This window comes from Eumetopias jubatus, unplaced genomic scaffold, assembly GCF_037043125.1.
Source record: "Eumetopias jubatus isolate StellerSeaLion01/CBP00866 unplaced genomic scaffold, mEumJub1_p1.0 scaffold_4, whole genome shotgun sequence".
Lineage (NCBI taxonomy): Eukaryota > Metazoa > Chordata > Mammalia > Carnivora > Otariidae > Eumetopias > Eumetopias jubatus.
The window spans coordinates 91,149,822-91,172,540 of NW_028274810.1; the positions used below are offsets into that span (position 1 = coordinate 91,149,822).

Genomic DNA, 22,719 nt, shown 5'->3' on the forward strand with positions numbered 1-22,719 from the left:
CGAGGGAGTGGTGACTACAGCCCTGCCTCATCCTCACCTCCCTCTGTCCCACCCTGTCCCAGGTGCATGGCTCCCGGTTACGGCTTTCCCAGGTTTCACCGGCTGATTCTGGAGAATACGTATGCCGAGTGGAGAACGAGTCAGGCCCCAAGGAGGCCTCCATCATCATCTCTGTCTTACATAGCACCCACTCAGGCCCGAGCTACACCCCAGGTGAGGAGCCAAGCGGGGCCAGGCAGGGGCCGAGCCCTAGGATCTCCCCACTGTTCCCAGGGAAGGTGTCTGTGGTCTCTTCGGTAAGATCAGGACAAGAAGGGGTGCTCTAGGCAGGCTTTGGGGATGTGAGGGGGCTGAGAGTGGGTAAGGTTGATGGGGCTTACCTGGGGCCTCACGATGAAGTTACTATTTCAGATTTCATCAGGAAGCGGCAGAGTCAGGATTAAACTGAGTTGGGAGTCAGGCTGACCTGGATTTAAATCCTCCTTCTAACTTTTATCAGTCTCGAACTAAGTTATGTCACGTTTTAGGGCTCAGTTCCATCATCTGTGAAATGGGGACAATAGCACTACCACGTGGTGTGAGCAGATGATAAACACTGTCTAGAAGAGAGTTGTAACGTTATTGTCTGCATCCGTTGGTCTGGCCTGGGCACTGAAGGGCTTTGGTTGCCTGTAGGCCGCAGCAGCTCATCACAGATCAGGAAGCCATAGGTGGACAAATGGGCCTTGAATTCGAAGCTGGAGGTGGGTCAGGGAAGGAGGGGCCTGACTGACCATGCTGAGATAGAAAAGCATGGTCCCAGCCTTAGAAAGGCCTCCCATCTGCCCTCCCAAGCTAGGGCTTGGTCCTATCCCAGGGCGCTCTGCCCCAGGGCTCCGGGACTGTGGCTCAGGAGCCCAGGCCCCTTACTAGTTCCTCTGTGCCAGTTCCTGGAGGAGGCCCTCTGGGCAGCTCCCAGCTCATCCGCATCGAGTCCTCCTCCTCCCACGTGGCCGAAGGGCAGACCCTGGACCTGAACTGCATGGTGCCCGGGCAGGCCCACGCCCAGGTCACGTGGCACAGGCGCGGGGGCAGCCTCCCCGCTCGGCACCAGGTACAGCAGTCCCCAGGACCAGCCTGCTAGAGGAGGGGTGGATAGGGCCCCTCCGGCCCCCTTCCAACCCTCCCTGTTTGCACGCAGACGCATGGCTCGCTGCTGCGGCTGCACCAGGTGTCCCCAGCCGACTCAGGCGAGTACGTGTGCCGCGTGGTCCTTGGCTCCGGGCCCCTGGAGACCTCTGTCCTGGTCAACATCAAGGCCTCCGGCTCCCCTGCGGGCTCCATCCCTGGTGAGTAACTGCCAAGGACAGGGCACGCAGGAGGGGCTGAGGGCCTTCCGAGGGGCTGAGGTCCTAGCGACTCTGCCTGCCATTGGGAGGGTAGGAGCAGGAGGCCCACGCCGGAGCTGGCGACCGCTTCTCTGAGCGACCCGCCATTTTCCGGTCACTTTCGTCTAGCCACTCGACTGCCTCCTCTTCCCCTCCCCCAGCCTCAACTGCCCTCTTCTCCCCCCACTTCCTTGCTCCCTTCTGCGAGGCTTGGCCCCTGCCCTGGCCCTCTGCTCGGGGCGGCTCAGCTGAGGACATCAAGCCCAGGCCACCAAACTGCCAAACACGTGAGAGCCTGGCCGGGCTGGCTCTCTCTGAGGTGGACCCTTCTGGTTCTGTCTTCTGGGGGGCATCCGCTACCTTTGCTTCTTTCCCCACAGCCCCAGGACCTGTCCCACCTGTCAGGATCGAGTCCACCTCCCCCACCGTGGCCGAGGGGCAGACCCTGGATCTGAGCTGTGTGGTGGCAGGGCAGGCCCACGCCCAGGTCACGTGGTACAAGCGCGGGGGCAGCCTGCCCGCCCGGCACCAGGTGCGCGGTGGCAAAAAGGCGGGAGGGGCTGGCCAGGCCCAGCTCTGGGAAGTGAGTTGAGGGGGTCGGGGCCCTGGAGCTGAGCAGCTGGCAGTTCCCAGCTCAGAGGAGCAGGGCAGAGGGGCATCTGCTAGGCTGTGGGGAGCCCTGTTCTCACACCCCTTCCCCTGGCTGCCCAGGTCCGCGGCTCCCGCCTGTACATCTTCCAGGCCTCGCCAGCTGACGCAGGCGAGTACGTTTGCCGGGCCAGCAATGGGCTGGAGGCCTCCATCACAGTCACAGTAACCAGGACCCAGGGGGCCAACTTCGCCTACCGTGAGTGGGGCCACCAGGTTGGGCTGGGACGGAAGACAGGGATAGGCGGGGGCGGCTGTAGAGAACTGGAGTGACCGCTGACCATCTTCTTTTCCAGCTCCGGCCGGCTCCCAGCCCATCCGCATCGAGTCCTCCTCCTCCCACGTGGCTGAAGGGCAGACCCTGGACCTGAACTGTGTGGTGCCCGGGCAGGCCCACGCCCAGGTCACATGGCATAAGCGCGGGGGCAGCCTCCCCGCCCGACACCAGGTACAGGCCTGGAAGATGGACAGGCCAGGAAAGGGATGGGAGGAAGGCCCTGGGTGGTGGCGGTCAAGAAGGGGGGGCACTGGAGGCTAGCTCCTCGGAGTCAGGGAAAGCCTTAGACCCCATTGCACAGGTGTCCAGTACAATGGTTAGAACCCAGACTCGAAGACTGGCCGGCCTAGGTGTGAATGCTGCTTCTACCGCTTACTAGCTTGTGACCTTGAGCGAGTTACTTAACCTCTCTGTGCCGTAGCTTCAGAGTCTGTAAAATGCTGTCTTACAGAATTGTCTTCAGGGTAAAGGGCCTTAATATATGTGCAAAGTGCTCAGAGCTCAGGCAGGTAGAAGTTGCTGAGCTGTTGTTCCCATAATACCATTATTAATATTACTGTGTTTTATACAGTTCAAGATGCTATCCATTGCAAGATGCATTATGATTTTTTGGTACCTCTAAGGAAAAAAAGCTGCCGCTTTTAATTGTAAAATTATTCACTATAAGATGCATCTTGATTTCAGAAACATTAAAAAGTGTGTCTTAGAATCGATGGAAGGTGATATTAGTGCTTGACCAGTTCACCATGGCTCCTCCTGGCCACCTCCTACTCTTGGGACAAGTCTCTCCCTAAGCAGGACGGAGCTGATGGTCAGGCCCCAGGGGTCAGAGAGTGAGGCAGGCATGCAGGTTATGGGTACAGGGGTCCCGTGGGGGCCCCCTCTGAGCTCACCTCCATTCCGGCCAGACCCACGGCTCACTGCTGAGACTACACCAGGTGTCCCCAGTTGACTCGGGCGAGTATGTGTGCCGCGTGGTGGGTGGCTCGGTGCCCCTGGAGGCCTCTGTCCTGGTGACCATTGAGCCTGCAGGCTCTGTACCCGGTAAGCAGTCCTGGGGGTAGGGCAGGGCTAGGGGCCCAGCCGTGGGAGACACTGGCAGGATCCCACCAGACCAGTAGCCCTTATCTTCACTCACAGCCCACCCCCCCACCTCCTAGCCACGAATTGACCCTCTGCCCTCTGTCCCCAGCACTGGGGGTCACCCCTCCTGTCCGGATCGAGTCGTCCTCCTCCCACGTGGCTGAAGGGCAGACCCTGGATCTGAACTGCCTGGTTGCTGGGCAGACCCATACCCAGGTCACGTGGCACAAACGTGGGGGCCGCCTCCCCGCTCGGCACCAGGTAGGAGGCAGGGAGCTAAGGGGGGACCTGAAAGACCCTGGTGACTACAGAGGAAAGTACACAGGCTTTGAATTCGGGCATATCTGAGTTCAGACACTGTCCTACCACTTGGCCTGCTGTGTGACTTTAGGCCGGTCATTTAACCTCCCTGATCCTCAGTGTCCTTCTCTGGTAGGTGGACTCACACTGCCTACCTCCCCTGCCCCAAAGCACATCAATGAATGTTGGTCACCCACTTCTTTTCATTGGGCCCAGTCCTGACACTGGGGCAGGGGAATCGACTGGTCACAAGGTGGTCTGTCCAGGAAGAGCTCCTCTCGAGTCCAGTTGACTCGACCGGGCTGGGAGCAGAGCCAGGGAAGGGAGCGGGAGTTTAGCTGAGAGCCCCAGGGCCTGACTCTGAGCCTGACTTCCTCCTGCCCAGGTGCATGGCTCAAGGCTGCGCCTGCCCCAGGTGACCCCAGCCGACTCTGGGGAGTACGTGTGCCGCGTGGTGAGCAGCTCGGGCACCCAAGAAGCCTCTGTCCTCGTCACCATCCAGCAACACCTTGGCCCCTCCCACCGTGAGTATCTCAGGGGTCACACCAAACGGTGGGGGGCTGCTCGAGCCACTCCAACCTCAGCGGCTCCCACACCCTGCCTCCTGTCTTGCCCTCCCAGCCCAGGGTGTGGTGTACCCCGTCCGCATTGAGTCGTCCTCGGCCTCCCTGGCCAACGGACACGTCCTGGACCTCAACTGCCTGGTGGCCAGCCAAGCCCCCCACACCATCACCTGGTATAAGCGTGGAGGCAGCCTACCCAGCCGGCACCAGGTATGGAGGCATTCGGTGGGGATGCAAAAACTGGGCACACTGGCCCTGATGGCATTCAGGAGGGGCTGTCAACATCTTTGCTGTGCTCATTAGTCATTCAGCAAACTCTGAGCATTCTTACTTGATTGGCCCTGGACTGATGCTGAGGATACACATATCCTACTGACCCTAGTTGGATCCCGTATTTTAACAGAACACTCTATGATTTACTCACTCACTGAATGTCCCTGAGAATCTACTCCAGGCCAAGTCTGTACCTGGCACTAAGGATTCCAAGTGGGTCGAGGCAGGTGCCTGGCCTCAGGGAGCTCACGGGCTAGCGGACGAGGCAGACACGCCTTGTGAGAGCAGTGTAATAGAAGCCATAGCCGGGCCCTGTGGAGTCACCAGGGATGGCCTCAGCAGGCTTTTGGCCCAGGTGACAGGTGAGAACAGTACAAAGGCTAGAGGCACGGTCCACCCCAGCCTGGAGCCTCAGGAAGGCTGCTGAGGGAGTTCTGAAGGACGCCCGGGTGGCGGCCAGCCCGGGCGAGACGGCGAGGCTCTTGGAGTCTGGGGCGGCAGCCCCCGAGATGTGGAGATGCTGCCCCCCACCCACTGACGGACACGTGCTCCCCCTCAGATCGTGGGCTCCCGACTCCGGATCCCCCAGGTGACACCAGCCGACTCGGGCGAATATGTGTGTCACGTCAGTAACGGTGGTGGCTCCCAGGAGACCTCACTTGTCGTTACCATCGAGGGCAGCGGTCCCTCCCACGGTGAGAGGGCACAGGGCAGGGGGTCCAGGCAAGTGGGTGCGGGGGGAGGCAGACTGGGCCCTGGCACCGTCACTGTTGCCTGACTCTGGCTATGTGGCCCATCCGTCTCTGTCTCAGTGCCCAGCGTCTCCCCGCCCATCAGGATCGAGTCCTCGTCCCCCACCGTGGTCGAAGGGCAGACCTTGGATCTGAACTGTGTGGTCGCCAGGCAGCCCCAGGCCACCATCACGTGGTACAAGCGTGGGGGCAGCCTTCCTGCCCAACACCAGGTAGAGTGGAGCCGGGCCAGTGAGGGCAGAACCCCTGCCCGCCGGGGTGGCATTGCAGGGACAGACCCCACGGGCAAAGAACCGGAAGTGAAGCCCTCGCTGGCAGTCCCGGGGCGGTCCTCCCTTCTGCCCGGGGTAGACAGTGGGCGGCCTCGGCAGGTCTGATGAGGGAGGCCTGGGAGGAGGCCTAAGCCAGCTGGTGACTTCTTGGCCCCTCCACCCCTCTCACACTCCTTCCCCATCTGCTCCCAGGCCCACGGCTCCCGCCTGCGGCTGAACCACATGTCTGTGGCTGACTCGGGCGAGTACGTGTGCCGGGCCAACAACAACATCGATGCGCAGGAGGCCTCCATTGTGGTCTCAGTCTCCCCCAGGGCCGGCAGCCCCTCCGGTGAGTCTGACAAAGGCCCAGGAAGGGACCAGGAGACGCAGGTAACAGGGCTCCCTGGGGAGTCAGTCAGAGGTCTCACATGAGGGTGGCGGTCCAGGCCAAGGGCTCCGCAGCAAGATACCTGGGTTCCAGTCCGGCCTGCGCCACTAAGAGACTTGAGGGACTTCCTCTCCTCCCTCATCTTCATTCTCTCGTCAGCAGCGTGGGGATGCCGGTCATTCCAGCCCCATGTTGGTGTCCACTGTGGTGGCCACTGGCCACACCCAGCTGCCGTGGTGGGCAGTGCAGATGAGTGTTTCCACGATCACAGAAAGTTTGTGAAATCTATGAGGATTCTTTTTTAAAGATTTTATTTATTTATTTGAGAGAGAAAGAGCAGGAGCAGAGGGGGAGAGCAGAGGGAGAGGGAGAAGCAGACTCCCCGCTGAGCGGGGGGCCCGATGTACAGCTCGAGCCCAGGACCCTGGGATCATGGCCTGAGCCAAAGGCAGACACTGAGCCACCCGGGCGCCCCAATGACTTTCATGAGGATTAAACGAGTTCATACACGTATAGTGCTTACAATGGTACTTGGCATGCCATATGTGCTTAGTAGGCGTTAACCATCGTTATTACCTTGGGCGACAGAGGTTTCTATGGCTGAGGCTCCTACCAGCCCAGTCGTTCCTAAATCTGCTTCTGTGCCCACAGCCCCTGGCAGTGCTGTGCCCATCAGAATCGAGTCCTCCTCTTCCCGTGTGGCCGAAGGGCAGACCGTGGACCTGAACTGCGTGGTCCCTGGACAGGCCCACGCCCAGGTCACGTGGCACAAGCGCGGGGGCAGCCTCCCCACTCACCACCAGGTATGGGAGTTGCGGGGCTGGATGTGGTGGGAGGGTGGCTGAATGTGGGGGCCCTGCCTAGGGGCCCCTCCCCCAAGATCTACTCAGGAAGGAGGCCGGGAGTCCCTAGGGGCACAGTGCCTGCCCAGGTCGGAGGTCAGACCTTGGCCCCAGCCTTCCAGGATTCTGCCTGCTCTCTCACTCTGCTCCTGTTTCCCCATCCTGCCCCTGCTCAGGCCCACGGCTCCCGGCTGCGGCTGTACCAGGTGTCCCCGGCTGACTCGGGCGAGTATGTGTGCCACGTGATGAGCGGCTCGGGTTCCCTGGAGGCCTCAGTCCTGGTCAACATCGAGGCATATGGCTCCAGCGCTGTTCCTGTCCCTGGTGAGGGTGCCTGTGGTGGGGCTGGGAGGCTGGAGAAGGGACGTGGCCGGGGGGGAACCAGCAGGCAGAGGTCGGGAGCCAGGTCAGGTAGGATGTCTAGGGCCTGAGAACTCGACTTGGGAGTCTGGCCTATGTGGGCTGGAGGCCCAGCTCCTCTCTCCACACTTTGTTGTGCAAAGGGACTCCGTGCCTCACCTTCCTCATCCATAAAGTGGGGATAGCAGAACTCTTGCAACAATACGTGCGTTCCCTAAAGGCTGGAACTGCACCTCTATGGGTACGTGAGGGTGATCTGGAGCGGGGGGCCCTGATAAAAATCTTTCGTATTACCAGTGGTATATTAGAGAAAGATAGCCACATATGAAACCCGCCATGCTTTCAGGGAAATCATTGTCTACAACGGGGCTAAGTATTTACGGGTTTTGTTAAGTGAATCGTTTGACAGGAAAATATAAAATAATTCGTATGTGGCTATGGCAGACACGAACATAGTTTGGGAATTGTTGAGAAATAAATGTGATCTAGCACTTACGAGGTGCTGGGCCCTGTTCTGTTTACACGTTTAACCCATTTCATCCTCACAAAAACTGTTTGAGGTTGGTGTGACTGTTCTCCCCATTTTACAGATGGAAAACTGAGACGGAGAGGTGAAGTCACTCTCCGAAGGTCCTACAGCTAATAGATGGCAGACCTGGGTTTTGAACCCAGGTAGTCTGGCCCCCAAGTCTGGGTTCTTAGGCACACATTGCTCAAGTTTGAGAAAAAGAGTGATCTGTAGGGAGGTGCCTGGCCCTGGGCCCCGGCCACTGGTGGTGCTGGGAGCACAAGAGGAGACGGTGGGGCCATGGTGTGGGGCGTGCCATTTCCCCCAGGCCAGCCCAGCTGCCCCAGGCTTCACAGGAATGGGCAGCAGGCGCGGACCGAGGCCATCTCTCCATATGTGGTCTGGCCCCTGGTCTGAAAATCTGGGTGCCCAGGGGGTCGGGACTGAGGGCAGAGAGGTGGGAGTTCCAGCTCACTGACCTCTTCCTGTGCCTCAGCCCCAGGTGGAGCCCCGCCCATCCGCATTGAGACCTCCTCTTCCCACGTGGCCGAAGGGCAGACCCTGGATCTGAACTGCGTGGTCCCTGGACAGGCCCACGCCCAGGTCACATGGCACAGGCGCGGGGGCAGCCTTCCTGCCCGGCACCAGGTACGGGGGCTGGAGAAAGCAGGATGTGGGCACTCCCCTACCCCACGCCACCCCTGCCCAACAGTCCTGCCTCATTCTAGCCAGGAGGGAAGGTAGCTCCAACTTCCGGGGCTTCGGGAAAATTGCAGCAGGAGACCACTGGGAGTCAGGAGTTCAAGGATAGGCTGGGTGCCGCAGAGCCACCCCCGGGCTCCCAGCACCTGGGTGCAATTAAAAAAAGGCACCTGTTACTCGGGTCGCTAGACTTCTCCTACCACAAAAGTGTCATAAACATATTCTGCAGTGTCTAAGGTCTCAGGGGTCGCCCTGCACATGATGCAGCCTTCACAACTGTACGTGACAGTCCTGGGGTGTATATAGCAGAGGGCTTGGGCATCTGAAGGCCGTGGCTGCCAGCCCCCCAGCTCACTGTCCCTGCCCTTGCCCTGATGCTGGCCAGGTCCACGGACCCCTGCTAAGGCTGAATCAGGTGTCCCCGGCTGACTCTGGAGAGTACTCGTGCCAAGTGACCAGCAACTCAGGCACCCTGGAGGCTTCTGTCCTTGTCACAGTTGAGGCCTCCAGCCCAGGCCCCATTCCCGGTGAGTGACAGGAGCGGTGGGTGATGCTGGGACGCAGGCCTGGGGAATCCCTTCCTGGCCTTGCTCTTCCCTGCTTTTCCAGCAGGGCTCTGGCTCTCTGCTCTGTGAAGGTCCTCCAGCCCCTCCCCGCAACCACGGGGGACCAGTCCTGGGTCTGGGTGGCATGGTCCCATGGCATCCTGCCACTGCCACCACCCTCAGTCCCTGCCTTCGTCCCTGGGAGTCCCACCCTTCTCACTCACCCCCTGTGCCCCCAGCCCCTGGACTGGCGCAGCCCATCTACATCGAGGCCTCCTCCTCCCACGTGGCCGAAGGACAGACCCTGGACTTGAACTGCGTGGTGCCTGGGCAGGCCCATGCCCGGGTCACGTGGTACAAGCGTGGGGGCCGCCTCCCCACCCAGCACCAGGTACAGGGGCCTGATGGGGAGCGTTCCAGGGCAGGCCGGGTTCAACCTGCATTTGCTCTCTGTACCCCAGACCTCATGTGAACCCTGGCTTCCTCTGGGACCCCAGGGGATAGTGTAGTTGTTGGAGCAGAGCTGCTCAGCGGGAGAGTGAGAGACCTGGGTGTTCTGGCCCTGCTGCTGAGTTGTCCCCGAGGCAGCTTCCTCCTCTGAAAAGTGGGCCAGGTGAACATGTAGGATCCAGTAAATGAAGATCCCTCATCCCTCCCAGCTGGAGCCCTGGGCTCCTGGGACTCAAGGGAGAACTCAGCCACTGGCACAGCGGGCTTGGGGACTCGCCCAGCCCCAGGTGCTTTGGCCTGATGGCTGTCCCCTCCTCGCTCGCACAGACCCACGGCTCCAGGCTACGGCTGCACCATGTCTCCCCTGCCGACTCCGGCGAGTATGTGTGCCGCGTGGCTGGCGGCTCTGGCCCCGAGCAGGAGGCTTCCTTCACAGTCACTGTCCCACCCAGTGCGGGGTCCTCCTACCGTGAGTGTGGCAGATGCCACAGGCAAGGGGCGGAGGGCAGACCATGGAGCCTCATGAGGCAGGGGGGTCAAGCCAAGCTGGCCCTCCCGAGCCCAGCCCCCTGCTTGCTTCATCCCACAGGCCTCAGGAGCCCTGTCATCTCTATCGACCCACCTAGCAGCACTGTGCAACAGGGCCAAGATGCCAGCTTCAAGTGCCTCATCCATGACGGGGCAGCGCCCATCAGCCTCGAGTGGAGAACTCGGAGTCAAGAACTGGAGGGTGAGCTGGCGGGGGCCGGGGCGGGGGGAGGGGATCCTGGAGGCAGGTGTGAAGGTGTGATCACCGCTGTGGGTGGGGCAAAGGCTGAGGGGGCCCCTCCCCTCTGGGGCCTCACTGTCCCCCATCTGGATGGGGAGGGGGCTGAACCCGGCAGTCTCCAAGGCCTCTTCCATCTGCCACCTGGGACTCTGTGAGCTAGACACACCCAGGCTAGAGGGGTCGGGGACATGGGGCCGAGCGGTACCTACTGGCAACGCAGAGGCATGAGGACAAGCTCACTGACCATACCCTGCCCGATGCCAACTCCACAGACAATGTCCACATCAGCCCCAACGGCTCCATCATCACCATCGTGGGCACCCGGCCCAGCAACCACGGTGCTTACCGCTGCGTGGCCTCCAACGCCTACGGTGTGGCCCAGAGTGTCGTGAACCTCAGTGTGCACGGTGAGCAGCGTGAGCCCGCGGGCTCTGCCTTCCTGTCTCCAGCCCTGCTTCTGAGCTCACAACCTCCAACTTTCAATCCTGCCTCTGCCAATGCCTCCCTCTTGGGCATTCTCCCTCTCGGCCTCAGTTTCCACGTCGGTGCAGGATAGTGCCCGGCCCAGGTAGTTACTGAGACAGGGGCCGTGACGGTGCATGTGGCGGGCAGAGCCCTGCACGCACATTAGCGATGTCGTTCCTCTGGGCAGGGCCCCCTACTGTGTCTGTGCTCCCCGAGGGCCCCGTGCGGGTGAAAGTGGGCAAGTCTGTCACCCTGGAGTGTGTCAGTGCTGGGGAGCCCCGCTCTTCGGCTCGCTGGACCCGGATTGGTGCCCCCACCAACGTGGAGCAGCGGATGTATGGGGTCGTGGACAGCCACACGGTGTTGCAGGTGAGGCAAGTCTTCTCCTAGGCAGAGGCCGGGGCCATTTCATCTCTGGGTCTGAGGCCCAGTCGGGGTCCATCCTTGAGCAGATGCTCAGAGGAAAGAGTCGTGGATGGGCGGATCGGTGATGAATGGATGGAGAGAGAAAGGGGAGGCATGGGTGAGTGGTTGGTGGGTAGACTGGAAGATGGGCAGTAAGAAAAAAGGTAAAAGAAAGGAAGAAAGAATGGCTGGAAGGATGGATGGATGGGTGGGTAGGTGGGTGGATGGGTAGGTAGATGGGTGGATGGGTAGGTAGATGGGTGGATGGGTAGGTAGATGGGTGGATGGGTAGGTGAGTAGGTGGGTGGATGGGTAGGTAGATAGGTGGATGGGTAGGTAGATGGGTGGATGGGTAGGTGAGTAGGTGGGTGGATGGGTAGGTAGATGGGTGGATGGGTAGGTGAGTAGGTGGGTGGATGGGTAGGTAGATGGGTGGATGGGTAGGTGAGTAGGTGGGTGGATGGGTAGGTAGATGGGTGGATGGGTAGGTGAGTAGGTGGGTGGATGGGTGGAAGGATGGGTAGAGAGTTGGATGGATGGATGTGTGGTGAGTAGGTGGGTGGGTTGATGGACAAGTGGATCAACAGACTAATGGCGGGATGTCTTAAATGTGAGTCCTCAAGCAGCCAAACAGGAGACCTGAAAGCAAAGGGAAGGGTGGAAGGGAGAGGGGAAAGCAAGCCAGACCTGGGGGTTAATGCCCAGGTGCCCATCCGTGCCCACTTACCCAGCATCCTTGCTTTCTTCCAGATCTCATCAGCTAAACCATCAGATGCAGGCATCTACATATGCCTGGCTCAGAACGCACTGGGCACAGCACAGAAGCGGGTGGAGGTGATTGTGGACACGGGCGCTATGGCCCCAGGGGCCCCACAGGTCCAAGTTGAAGAAGCCGAGCTGACCGTAGAGGCTGGACACACAGCCACCCTGCGCTGCTCAGCCACAGGTGTGGACAGGGGCTGGCACACAGGGCAGGCAGAGCAGTGCGGCCCTGGGGCCTGAATGGGAGACACGAGATCCGAAGATGATAGCATACCCGGGGAGGGGACTTTGTTGCTGGCATCACCCAGTGATGGCTGAGGTGCCCACACAGTGATCCTCATGAAGGGACGAGATCACCCAGTCGCCGCCTCACCATCCTTATGCCCAGCTCATCCCTAGGGCAGCCCAGTGACGTCTGTGGTCTTTCACTCCACTCCACAGGCAGCCCCACGCCCACCATCCACTGGTCCAAGCTGCGCTCCCCACTGCCCTGGCAGCACCGGCTGGAAGGTGACACACTCATCATCCCCCGCGTAGCCCAGCAGGACTCAGGCCAGTACATCTGCAATGCCACCAGCCCCGCCGGCCACGCTGAGGCCACCGTCGCCCTGCACGTGGAGAGTAAGACACTCGTCCACCCTCCTTGAGCTTCCCTCTGTGCTGTGCATGGAGCTCTGAGCCCCCAGCCGGGCTACACCCTGGACAGAGCCCCAGGAGTATCATGCAGAGGGCCCTGTGCCCCTCAGCCCCCCAGAGCCGGTCCTAGTCTGAGACCCATCCCACCCCCTGGGACCCTTGCTTCCCTCATCCCCAGTCCTCTGCTTCACCCTTCAGCTTCCCTGGTCCTCTGGCAAAGCACCTGGGTCCCACACCTGCTCCCACCCTGACCGCTGCTCTTCCGTGCCCTGACCTCTGTGCCCACCGCCCCCAGGCCCGCCGTACGCCACCACGGTCCCGGAGCACGCTTCGGTGCGGGCAGGGGAGACAGTGCAGCTCCAGTGCCTGGCTCATGGGACACCCCCACTCACCTTCCAGTGGAGCCGAGTGGGTGGCAGCCTCCCTGGGAGGGTGACCGCCAGGAACGAGATGCTGCGCTTTGAGCCCGCGGCCCCCGAGGACTCAGGCCGCTACCGTTGCCAGGTCACCAACAAGGTGGGCTCGGCAGAGGCCTTCGCCCAGGTGCTTGTTCAAGGTGAGCAGCCCTGGCTCAGGCGGGGCAGAAGGGGCTCCTAGGAAAAGAACATCCCTTGAATGTTAGGATGGCCATTTTCTGTGTCCTGGGAGGGGGAGGCATCAGGGATCTCTCTCTCTCTCTCTCTCTCTCTCTCTCTCTCTGTCTGTCTCTCTCTCACACACACACACACAGAACCTCGTATATGTCCCCACAGGCCCCTCTGGCTCCGTCCCGGCCACTGCCGTCCCAGCAGGATCCACACCCATCGTTCAGGTCACACCTCAGCTGGAGACCAAGAGCATAGGGGCCAGTGTCGAGTTCCACTGTGCCGTGCCCACTGACCGGGGCACCCAGCTCCGTTGGATCAAGGAAGGGGGTCAGCTGCCTCCTGGCCACAGTGTGCAGGATGGGGTGCTCCGGTGAGTCAGGGGGGCAGGCCAGACTGCACTTGAGCACCCCAGCCCAAGGTGCACGGGGGAACTGTTAAGATACCTGTCCTGTGGGGCTCAGTATGAAACCGTGTCCTTGGGCAAGTCACTTCCATTCTCTGAGCCTGAGTGTTCTCAGCTGTGCGATGGGTTATATGAGACCACACGAGATTATCTAAAGCACGTGGAAGGCCTTCAGTAAACAGTGGCTCGTATTTGTATTATCGGTGCTGTAGGGGAGAGGGAACGGGCTCTGGGACCGGAAAGATACACATGATCTCGTTCTCAGCTCTGCTGTTCTGTAATGGTGTGTGATCTTGAGATCTGACCACAAGGTCTTAACCTAAAATGGGTGTGGTGACATCGGTCTGCCTGCCTGCCTGCCCTACCTCACGCGGTTAGTGGGAGACCAGAAGCTTACATCGTGTGCTAATCTCTGGTGGCTTTGAACTTCCACGCCATCACAAAGCATTCTTGTCAGTTGTTTTTATTCACTGATGTCTTACTACTTTTTCTTTACAGAATCCAGAACTTGGACCAGAGCTGCCAAGGGACATATGTTTGCCAGGCCCATGGACCATGGGGACAGGCCCAGGCCAGTGCCCAGCTGGTTGTCCAAGGTAGGATGGTGGCTTCAGGCCTCCTAAGAGCAGGAGACAGAGACGAGGGGCACAGGGACTGTGTTCCCCAGGAAGCCCCTTCAATGCCTATGAATAAAGAGAATCACCTGATGGTATCTTGCTTGTGACCAGTGTAGCACAGGGGGGCTTGACAAATATCGCAAGGGAGGGAGGAAGAAGGGAGATGGGTGGAGCGAGTGGGTGTTCAGACCAAGCAGTGAAGAAGGACAGCAGAGGCCCAAGTGAGCAAACCTACAACCAAGAGCAGACGCGTGCGCGTGTTCATGAGCGAATGCACGAGAAAGCACATGGAGGCCAGGGGCTCCGGGGCTCACGTCCTTGGGCCAGGCCCACGGCAGGCTGGCCGGCCTCACTCTGCCTCCGCTTCCCTCCTCCCCAGCCCTGCCCTCGGTGCTCATCAACATCCGGACCTCCGTGCAGACCGTGGTGGTTGGCCACGCCGTGGAGTTCGAGTGCCTAGCCCTGGGTGACCCCAAGCCTCAGGTGACATGGAGCAAAGTCGGGGGGCGCCTGCGGCCTGGCATCGTGCAGAGCGGAGGCATCGTCAGGATCGCCCACGTGGAGCTGACCGACGCAGGACAGTATCGCTGCACCGCGACCAACGCTGCGGGCACCACCCAGTCCCACGTGCTGCTGCTTGTACAAGGTGAAGGCCAGCAGGGACCTCCGCGGGGACAGGGGGCACCACCAGCAAAGTGGACACGCAGTCGTCACCCGCGAGAGCACCTGCTCTGATGACGGAGCCCCACGGCCCAGTCTGATGGCAGAGACGACCTAAACACAAAACACAGACACGCGAGAGTGCAAACGAGCAGTGAACGCAGGGCCGACACGCATCTGTGTCGTCTTCAAATGCAGCTCCTTTTCACCCCAACCCCCAGGCCCTGCCCCCAGACTGACCGCTGCACCCTGCCCTAGTGCCTCCTCGGGTCCCCAGGGGGCAGCACAATGTTCCGCCGGGCTGTGTTGAAGAGTCTCAGGCTGCGGAGTCCAACGGACCCGTCCCTGAGCCCCTACTGCCCAGTTCCACGTGTGCAGCCAGCAGGGAGCCTCATCTGTGACGTGGGAACACAGTGCCTCCCTTCGGGGGCTAGTGTGAGGATGGAACGAGTCAGGACACAGGCTGGGCTCTCAAATGGTGGCCGTCATTGGGTTGATGGCCCATGTCTCCTTCCCCACTCCTAGCCTTGCCCCAGATCTCAACGCCCCCAGAGGTCCGTGTACCTGCTGGTTCTGCAGCCGCCTTCCCCTGCATGGCCTCTGGCTACCCCACTCCTGACATCACCTGGAGCAAGGTAAGTGCCGGGCAGGGGCGTGGCGGGCATGCCTGAGGGGCAGGGACCGGGTCTTCACGGTCTCGGTGCCCCCAGGACCTGGCCCGGGCTCGGCACAGGGTACGTGCCCAGTGTTTAAGGGTGGGCCTGCGGCCAGATGGGAGGCAGGCCCTGCGGAGGTGCGGGCAACGCCCGGCTCCAGACTGCGGGTGTGTTTGCAGCTGGATGGTAACCTGCCACCCGACAGCCGCCTAGAAAACAACATGCTGCTGCTGCCTTCCGTCCGACCTCAGGACGCAGGCACCTATGTCTGCACGGCCACTAACCGCCAGGGCAAGGTCAAAGCCTTTGCCCATCTGCAGGTGCCGGGTAAGACACCTTCCAGACTCCGGACTCGGCAGCGCCCTGCCCACTGCCGGGGGTGGGGCATGGTTTCTAGCTGTGTTCTCTGCCCGCAGAGCGGGTGGTGCCCTACTTCACGCAGACCCCCCACTCCTTCCTGCCGCTGCCCACCATCAAAGACGCCTACAGGAAGTTCGAGATCAAGATCACCTTCCGACCCGACTCAGCCGACGGTGAGCAGGAGGGGGCTGCCTTGGGGTGGGGATCTCCTGGAGTAAGCACCACCACTCTCAGAGCCCTAGTGGTCCCCGGTCCTACCCACCTCCCTCAGCTCCCTGTCCCGGGACCGCAGGCCTGCCGCCTGGGCCCTCTTTCGTGCCTCCTCCTGTCTCTATGCCCCACTCGGCAGTACCTCCCACCTCTGATGGGTGCACCTGCACCCAGCCTCCTGCCCCAGCTTCCTGTTCATTCTGTACTCCTCCTTCCCTCCTTTGTCTCCATCTCTCAGCCTTCCCTCTTCTCTCTCTCTCTCTCTCCCTCCCTCCCCCTCTCCCCCTCCCCCCTCCATCTCCTACGGCTCTCCGACTTTCCCTGTCCAGGCCTCCTTCTCTACTCCGGTGAGTCTCTGCCTCCCTGTCCTCCTTCAGGTAGGCCCTCCAGCGTGAGTGAAGCAAACTCCGCGTCTTGAGGGGCTCTGAGCCAGCCCTGTGTAAGGGCATCCGGAGAAAGCGAGAAGGCCCTGGCTGTGCTGGGCACGCAGAGGGAGGGGTGGGAGCTGGAGAGTGAAGGCTCCCCGGCTGCGGTCACTCATTCCCGGGGCTGGGCTGACAGGGAGCCCATGGCTGGTGGGGGAGGCCCTGACATGGCTGTGCTTCCCCCCCACCCCAGGGATGCTGCTGTACAACGGCCAGAAGCGGATCCCAGGGAGCCCCACCAACCTGGCCAACAGGCAGCCCGACTTCATCTCCTTCGGCCTTGTGGGGGGAAGGCCCGAGTTCCGGTGAGACCCTCGCCCTCCCCGTTTACAAGGGAAGGGGGCTGGGGGACCGGACTGCGGGGCTTCGGTCAGGCACACACTGCCCTGGACTGAGATGAATGGAGGAGGGAGGAGGTGCGGCCGTTACCCTCGGTGACCGCCTGGAGTGGGCGCGGTGTGTCGGCCAGGTGCAGGAGGAAGCCGCCTAGACTTGCACGAAACTGTGGCCGAGATGCTCGGTGATGCTGAGCGCGTCTTTGCTGGGTGGGACTCCTGCAGACCGGGCTTCGTTCATTCATTCGCTCAGAAACTATTTGCTGGACCCCTACTCTGTGCCAGGCACTGATACAGACAGATCAAGTTCTGGCCTTGGGGGAATAGATATTCTGGTTGCGGAAGAGCAGCCATAAAGGGGGAAAACAACAAGGTGATCTCCAGGGCCACGGAGCCAAGGGCTGTTAGCACCCTGGGGCCTGCTCTGGATAAGCTCTGGAGATGGGGTAGGGGGGTTGGGGCGGGGGAAGAGAGGATCTGAGGAAGGGGCAGGGTTGGGGCGAGCTGGGGGTGGGTGATAGGGTTGGGGGGACAAGGCAGGGACAGGAACTAGATCAGAACTGCAGGAAATGGTGACATCACCCCTTCCCAGGCTGGGCCCCCTGCCGGGCCCTTCTGACCAGCCCTGTATGCTCTCCCCTGCCCTGGCCCCATCCTGGGGAGCAGGTTTGACGCAGGCTCGGGCATGGCCACCATCCGCCACCCCACACCGCTGGCGCTGGGCCAGTTCCACACCGTGACCCTGCTGCGCAGCCTTACCCAGGGCTCCCTGATCGTGGGCAGCCTGGCCCCGGTCAACGGGACTTCTCAGGTGAGGCCCCACTGGTGCCCCCATTTCCAGCCCCCTCCCCCACCTCTGCCCAGCCCCTCTCCACCGTCCGTGGCTTCTCCACTCCCCAGGGCAAGTTCCAGGGCCTGGACCTAAATGAGGAGCTCTACTTGGGCGGCTACCCCGACTACGGTGCCATCCCCAAGGCGGGGCTGAGCAGCGGCTTCGTAGGTGAGCCCCGGCCCTGCCGCCGTGCCTGGCCGAGCCTCAGCTGGCTGACTGGCTGGCGGAGCCCAGGGGAGCCTGGGGGAGCGCTGCAGGGTGCGGGCTGGGGCTGGGCAGGCCTCCCGGCACTGCCCCCCTTCTCATTGTGGCTGCCCTCCGCCCAGGCTGTGTCCGGGAGCTGTGCATCCAGGGCGAGGAGATCGTCTTCCACGACCTCAACCTTACCGCGCACGGCATCTCCCACTGCCCCACCTGTCGGGACCGGCCGTGCCAGGTAACCCCATACCGCACGCGCCACCTCACTGCCCCTGGCCACTGCCCTCCGCTGGGGCAGCCCCTGTGGGAAGTGGGGGAGAGCCAGGGGGTTCTCCGCCTGACTTCTGGGGGCGGCTTCACAGAACGGGGGCCAATGTCAGGATTCAGAGAGCAGCAGCTACGTGTGCATCTGCCCGGCTGGCTTCACCGGGAGCCGCTGTGAGCACTCCCAGGCCCTGCACTGCCACCCAGGTGTGTGACCCACCCTTCCGATCGCTGCCACCCCTGGGTGCTTGCCTCTGTCCGTAGCTGCCCCTCCATATCCGCCCATCCCCCTGCTGACTGTACTTACCACACTCTCACCCAAGTACTCGTCCCTCCTCCCAGAGACTGACTTCCATCCCTGCCACCCTAACACCCACTCTGCTCCCCAAGTTCTCACCCCCATCACTGCTGCCAGGCAACCCTCCCCCAGCCTCTCACACCCCAGGTACCTACCACCTTCCCATCTCTCACCAAGGCACTCAGCCCATGACCTGCCTCCCAGGTACCCAGCACCCCACACTGGTACCCCATCACTCCTGCACTTCCCTCCCATGCTGTCCCCTGCCCGGCCTCCTTGGTGCCCCCCCTACCCCACCGTCATCCATTCCTCCTGCCCAGTCTCCTGATGCAGTCCTCCCAGGCTGGCCAAGGCCCCCGGGGTGCAGTAGGTAAGGCTGTAGCATCAGGACCCCACCCTCTCCCGGGCCACCTTATTGTCCTTCTTGCTGGCCCCTCTGTCCCCCAGAGGCCTGTGGGCCGGACGCCACCTGTGTGAACCGTCCTGATGGCCGAGGCTACACCTGTCGCTGCCACCTGGGCCGCTCAGGGGTGAGGTGTGAGGAAGGTGAGTGGAGCCGGACGTGAGTCCCTGGGGAGCCCGGGAGGCATGGGGGAAGCTGGGTAGGGACACTCTGAGGCCACAAAGGGCCCCGTGGATGGTAACATGAGTCCAGAGCCAGAGGGCCTCAGAGTCACCTGGCCAAGCCTCTGCCCAGCCTGAATCTCTCCCATGAGGGTCTGTGAAGCAACCCCCCTGCCCCGAGGCGCTTCCAGCCTGGTCTGCTGTGCCCAAGGGCAGGCGCTCCTGTGGTTGGCAGCTCCTAGCCAGCTGGTCCGGAGCCCCGGGGTCTGGGGCGGGCCGGGCAAGGACGCCGGTGCCCCCACTGCCCCTGGCTGAGCTGTGGTGCCGCAGGTGTAACGGTGACCACCCCCTCCATGTCGGGCACCGGCTCCTACCTGGCACTGCCCGCCCTCACCAACACACACCACGAGCTGCGCCTGGACGTTGAGTTCAAGCCTCTGGCGCCCGACGGCATCCTGGTGTTCAGCGGGGGGAAGAGCGGGCCTGTGGAGGACTTCGTGTCCCTGGCAATGGTCGGCGGCCACCTGGAGTTCCGCTACGAGTTAGGGTCAGGTGAGCACCGGTCGCTGAAGGCAGATGGGCTCTAGGTGCCAAGCTCTGCGCCCCCCTCGGCTCCCCAAGGCCCAAGGAGGGTTGGAGGAGTAACTTCCGGAGTCAGACCGACCGAAGTCCCTTGTTCGCTCACGTTCTTTCACTCTACGTGTGACTTTAAGCAAGTCCCCTAGCCCTCTGTCGGGTTCCTCCTGGACCACCCTATCCGCTCAAGTGCCCGTATGGGGCAGGGGGGAGGGCGGGAGGGGCCCTCCGTGCGTGCCATCCCCATCTGGCATTCCCCCCGCCCGCCCCAGGGCTGGCCGTGCTGCGGAGCCCCGAGCCCCTGGCCCTGGGCCACTGGCACCGAGTGTCTGCCGAGCGTCTGAACAAGGATGGCAGCTTGCGCGTGAACAGCAGAGCCCCCGTGCTGCGCTCGTCACCAGGCAAGAGCCAGGGCCTCAACCTGCACACCGTCCTCTACCTCGGGGGCGTGGAGCCCTCTGTGCGGCTGCCCCCCGCCGCCAACGTTAGCGCCCACTTCCGCGGCTGCATGGGCGAGGTGAGGAGCAGGGGAGAGGAGGGGGGGGTGCAAGCCGGCCCCTCCACCCGCAATAAGCCCAGACGGTTTCCCGTCGAGCCTCAGTTCCCTCCTCTGCGAAATGGGGGTAGTGACACCTCCTTCGAGGAGTGACCGTGCTACTGGACGTCCCTGGCACGCAGGAGGCATTCAGCTTAGGTTCCTCCCTCGCTGGCGCGAGAGTCCCTTCCGCTTAGGTTCCCAGCTCCCCTCTGCTGGGCCACTTGGCCTCTGCCCCCGGCCTGCCCAGAGCCCCCTCAGCGTCCCTGTGCCCACAGGTGTCGGTGAACGGGAAGCGGCTGGACCTCACTTACAGCTTCCTGAGCAGCCGGGGCGTTGGGCAGTGCTACACCAGCTCCCCATGTGAGCGCCAGCCTTGCCGGCACGGCGGCACCTGCATGCCAGCCGGCGAGTACGAGTTCCAGTGCCTGTGCGCAGGTGGCTTCAAGGGTGAGCCAGCCTGCCCGGCCCCGGCGGGGAGGGCACAGGGTGGTGGGTGGCCGCTGCGGCCCACACCCACTCACGGCTCCCCGGCCCGCAGGAGACCTCTGTGAGCACGAGGAGAGCCCCTGCCAGCTCCGTGAGCCCTGTCTGCACGGGGGCACCTGCCAGGGCACCCGCTGCCTCTGTCCCCCCGGCTTCTCTGGCCCCCGCTGCCAACAAGGTAACTGTCCTGGCTTCTCCCCACCTCCTGCTCGGGGCCCTGGGGGGCGGCACATGGGACCCGTGGTGTCTCTGCCCACCGACCGCACCTGCCTCTCCTCATAGGCTCTGGACAAGGCACAGCGGAATCTGAGTGGCATCTGGAAGGCAGCGGGGGCAGCGGTACGTACTTCCTGTGGCCCGAGAGGCTTGTCTCCTCCACGTCTTCCCGTCCCAGCCCCTCTCCCGGGGAGCCCACACTCTCAGTTCCGGCCTGTGAGCAAGACAAGGCCACGTGAGAGGCTCACTGGGCTCAGAGAGACAGAATAAAGAAGAGCCCTGCAACACGGAGCTGTTTCGGGCTAGCTGAGCTGGCTAGGCGGCCCGGCGTGCGTCCTTGAGCCACTCTGACCTCAGGTTCCTCCTCTACATTCACACATCCTGTCAACAAACCCTTGCGTGCCCATCCTTGCCCTGGAGGCAGGAAATGTGAGATGAACAAGGCAAGACCTTCCTTCTCGAGGATTCCACAGTCTATTTAAAAGCAATGATCGTTTCTTAAAAATCAGTGTTTATTGAACATTCGCAAATGCTGGGCCAACTGCTTTGTAGATACCCATCTTCTTATTTCTCATTAATGTGATAGGAGAGGTAGTGGTAGAGTGGCTAAGAACGTGGGCTCTGGATTCAAATCCTAGCCCTGCCATCTACTAGCTGTGTTCCCTTGGGTGAGTCACATACCCTTCTGTGCCTCAGTTTCCTCATGTGTAAAATAAAGAGAAATGACATCCTTCCACGAGGGTGGGATAAAAGTTTGTGTCAGGGTACAATTATTCAATGTACTCAAAATGCCTAGAACAATGTCTAGTCGACAGTGGGTACGGAGTGTTAGCTTTTGTTAACATCATATCTAAACCATAAGATTATTGTAAGGATCCCTTTAAATGAAAGGATGCTTCCCTGTGATGCTCCCTGCACGTTGTTTGGCACATAGCAGGTGCTTGGGAAATGTTCGCTGTTTGCATCATTGGGCGGAGGGTGGCCAAGTGTCCCCTACCCTTGTAGGCCCACAGGGACCAGCACTGGCCTGTTGGCTGGGTCCAAGCAGGTAGGGCTGGGGAGGCTAGAACCACACACAGTACAGACGTTGGGGCCCAAAGGTCCGGGTTGCCGTGCTGGCTTCCCACTTTCTGGGCAGGTCACTCACACTCCGCCCCCAGCCTGTCTTCACCTCTGTAGGATAGAGGGAACACAGAGGTTCTGAACCTCTTTGTGTCATGGACCTACGTGACCAGCTCTCCCGGTTTGCTCAAGACTGAGGGGTTTCTCAGGATGTGAACTTTAGGAACTAAAACCAGGACAGGACTCAGCAAACAGGGACGATTAGTCCCCTTATCTGGACCCTACTGACTACATAAAATAAAATACATAGGATTTCAGAGGAAACCAATTGTACTGAAATAAGGTTCTCAAATATTTAGAATTTTCTGATTTGTAACATACAAGCTTCTGTATGAACACAGTACATAACGAGATCGAGTGGTGGCCCTAATAGCTACCACAATTTCAGGAAGCTCTGAAGTATCTGTAACTACTGCCACGTGATAAGGAAATGTGTTAGTGTCCCACTATGGCTCCTGGGCTTTGCTGCCCACATGCATAGTGGAAGGGACTGCTACATTTCAGTGAGAAGTGAGTGAAGGTCGAGCTACAGTGTCTGCCCGTCCAAGTTCACAGGCCCCTGACTTGTGTCCATAGCCCCCCAGGGTCTCTGGAGACTGCAGAGGAGCACACGCTGGGGTGGAGGTGGGGGTCCGGGAGCCCGTGCGGTGGCTGCTCCGTGCAGACGAGCAGGGCCCTCACCATCCCCCACGTCATCCCGCAGATGCCCCTGGGCAGTATGGAGCCTATTTCCACGATGACGGCTTCCTCGCCCTCCCTGGCCGCATCTTCTCCAGGAGGTGAGGCAGGTGTTGGGGGAGCTGGTGGGGCCAGGGAGGGGAACAGGAATCTGCACCTTCTTCCCCCTCACCCGCCTCCTCCACTCCCAGCCTGCCCGAGGTGCCGGAGACCATTGAGCTGGAAGTTCGGACCCGCACAGCCAACGGCCTCCTGCTCTGGCAGGGCGTGGTGAGTGTGGGCGCCCGGCTGGGTCTCAGGGTCCCCAGCCCCCTGGTGGCCAGGGCCGTGAGAGGGAGGAGGGCCGAG

The 22,719-nt window shown here is 61.4% G+C and overlaps 1 protein-coding gene across 1 annotated transcript in view; it reads left to right on the forward strand.

Annotated features, from left to right (window-relative positions):
• The window catches only part of HSPG2 (heparan sulfate proteoglycan 2), a 97,587-nt gene that overhangs the window by 72,655 nt on the left and 2,213 nt on the right, over positions 1-22,719 (forward strand). Inside the window, exons 61-105 of the mRNA XM_088022859.1 lie at positions 63-213; positions 927-1,093; positions 1,181-1,328; positions 1,748-1,899; positions 2,079-2,214; positions 2,312-2,463; positions 3,201-3,336; positions 3,485-3,636; positions 4,061-4,199; positions 4,297-4,448; positions 5,071-5,206; positions 5,324-5,475; positions 5,728-5,866; positions 6,557-6,708; positions 6,924-7,071; positions 8,112-8,263; positions 8,703-8,844; positions 9,102-9,253; positions 9,640-9,781; positions 9,902-10,042; positions 10,354-10,488; positions 10,734-10,915; positions 11,702-11,897; positions 12,155-12,334; positions 12,645-12,905; positions 13,102-13,306; positions 13,838-13,935; positions 14,336-14,602; positions 15,142-15,251; positions 15,452-15,599; positions 15,689-15,805; positions 16,172-16,189; positions 16,461-16,572; positions 17,269-17,413; positions 17,503-17,602; positions 17,761-17,870; positions 17,995-18,103; positions 18,642-18,740; positions 19,089-19,310; positions 19,607-19,851; positions 20,148-20,319; positions 20,411-20,533; positions 20,650-20,694; positions 22,397-22,472; positions 22,563-22,641. Coding sequence (XP_087878985.1) covers positions 63-213; positions 927-1,093; positions 1,181-1,328; positions 1,748-1,899; positions 2,079-2,214; positions 2,312-2,463; positions 3,201-3,336; positions 3,485-3,636; positions 4,061-4,199; positions 4,297-4,448; positions 5,071-5,206; positions 5,324-5,475; positions 5,728-5,866; positions 6,557-6,708; positions 6,924-7,071; positions 8,112-8,263; positions 8,703-8,844; positions 9,102-9,253; positions 9,640-9,781; positions 9,902-10,042; positions 10,354-10,488; positions 10,734-10,915; positions 11,702-11,897; positions 12,155-12,334; positions 12,645-12,905; positions 13,102-13,306; positions 13,838-13,935; positions 14,336-14,602; positions 15,142-15,251; positions 15,452-15,599; positions 15,689-15,805; positions 16,172-16,189; positions 16,461-16,572; positions 17,269-17,413; positions 17,503-17,602; positions 17,761-17,870; positions 17,995-18,103; positions 18,642-18,740; positions 19,089-19,310; positions 19,607-19,851; positions 20,148-20,319; positions 20,411-20,533; positions 20,650-20,694; positions 22,397-22,472; positions 22,563-22,641 — 6,495 coding nt within the window. The remainder of the gene's footprint in view (positions 1-62; positions 214-926; positions 1,094-1,180; positions 1,329-1,747; positions 1,900-2,078; positions 2,215-2,311; positions 2,464-3,200; positions 3,337-3,484; positions 3,637-4,060; positions 4,200-4,296; positions 4,449-5,070; positions 5,207-5,323; positions 5,476-5,727; positions 5,867-6,556; positions 6,709-6,923; positions 7,072-8,111; positions 8,264-8,702; positions 8,845-9,101; positions 9,254-9,639; positions 9,782-9,901; positions 10,043-10,353; positions 10,489-10,733; positions 10,916-11,701; positions 11,898-12,154; positions 12,335-12,644; positions 12,906-13,101; positions 13,307-13,837; positions 13,936-14,335; positions 14,603-15,141; positions 15,252-15,451; positions 15,600-15,688; positions 15,806-16,171; positions 16,190-16,460; positions 16,573-17,268; positions 17,414-17,502; positions 17,603-17,760; positions 17,871-17,994; positions 18,104-18,641; positions 18,741-19,088; positions 19,311-19,606; positions 19,852-20,147; positions 20,320-20,410; positions 20,534-20,649; positions 20,695-22,396; positions 22,473-22,562; positions 22,642-22,719) is intronic.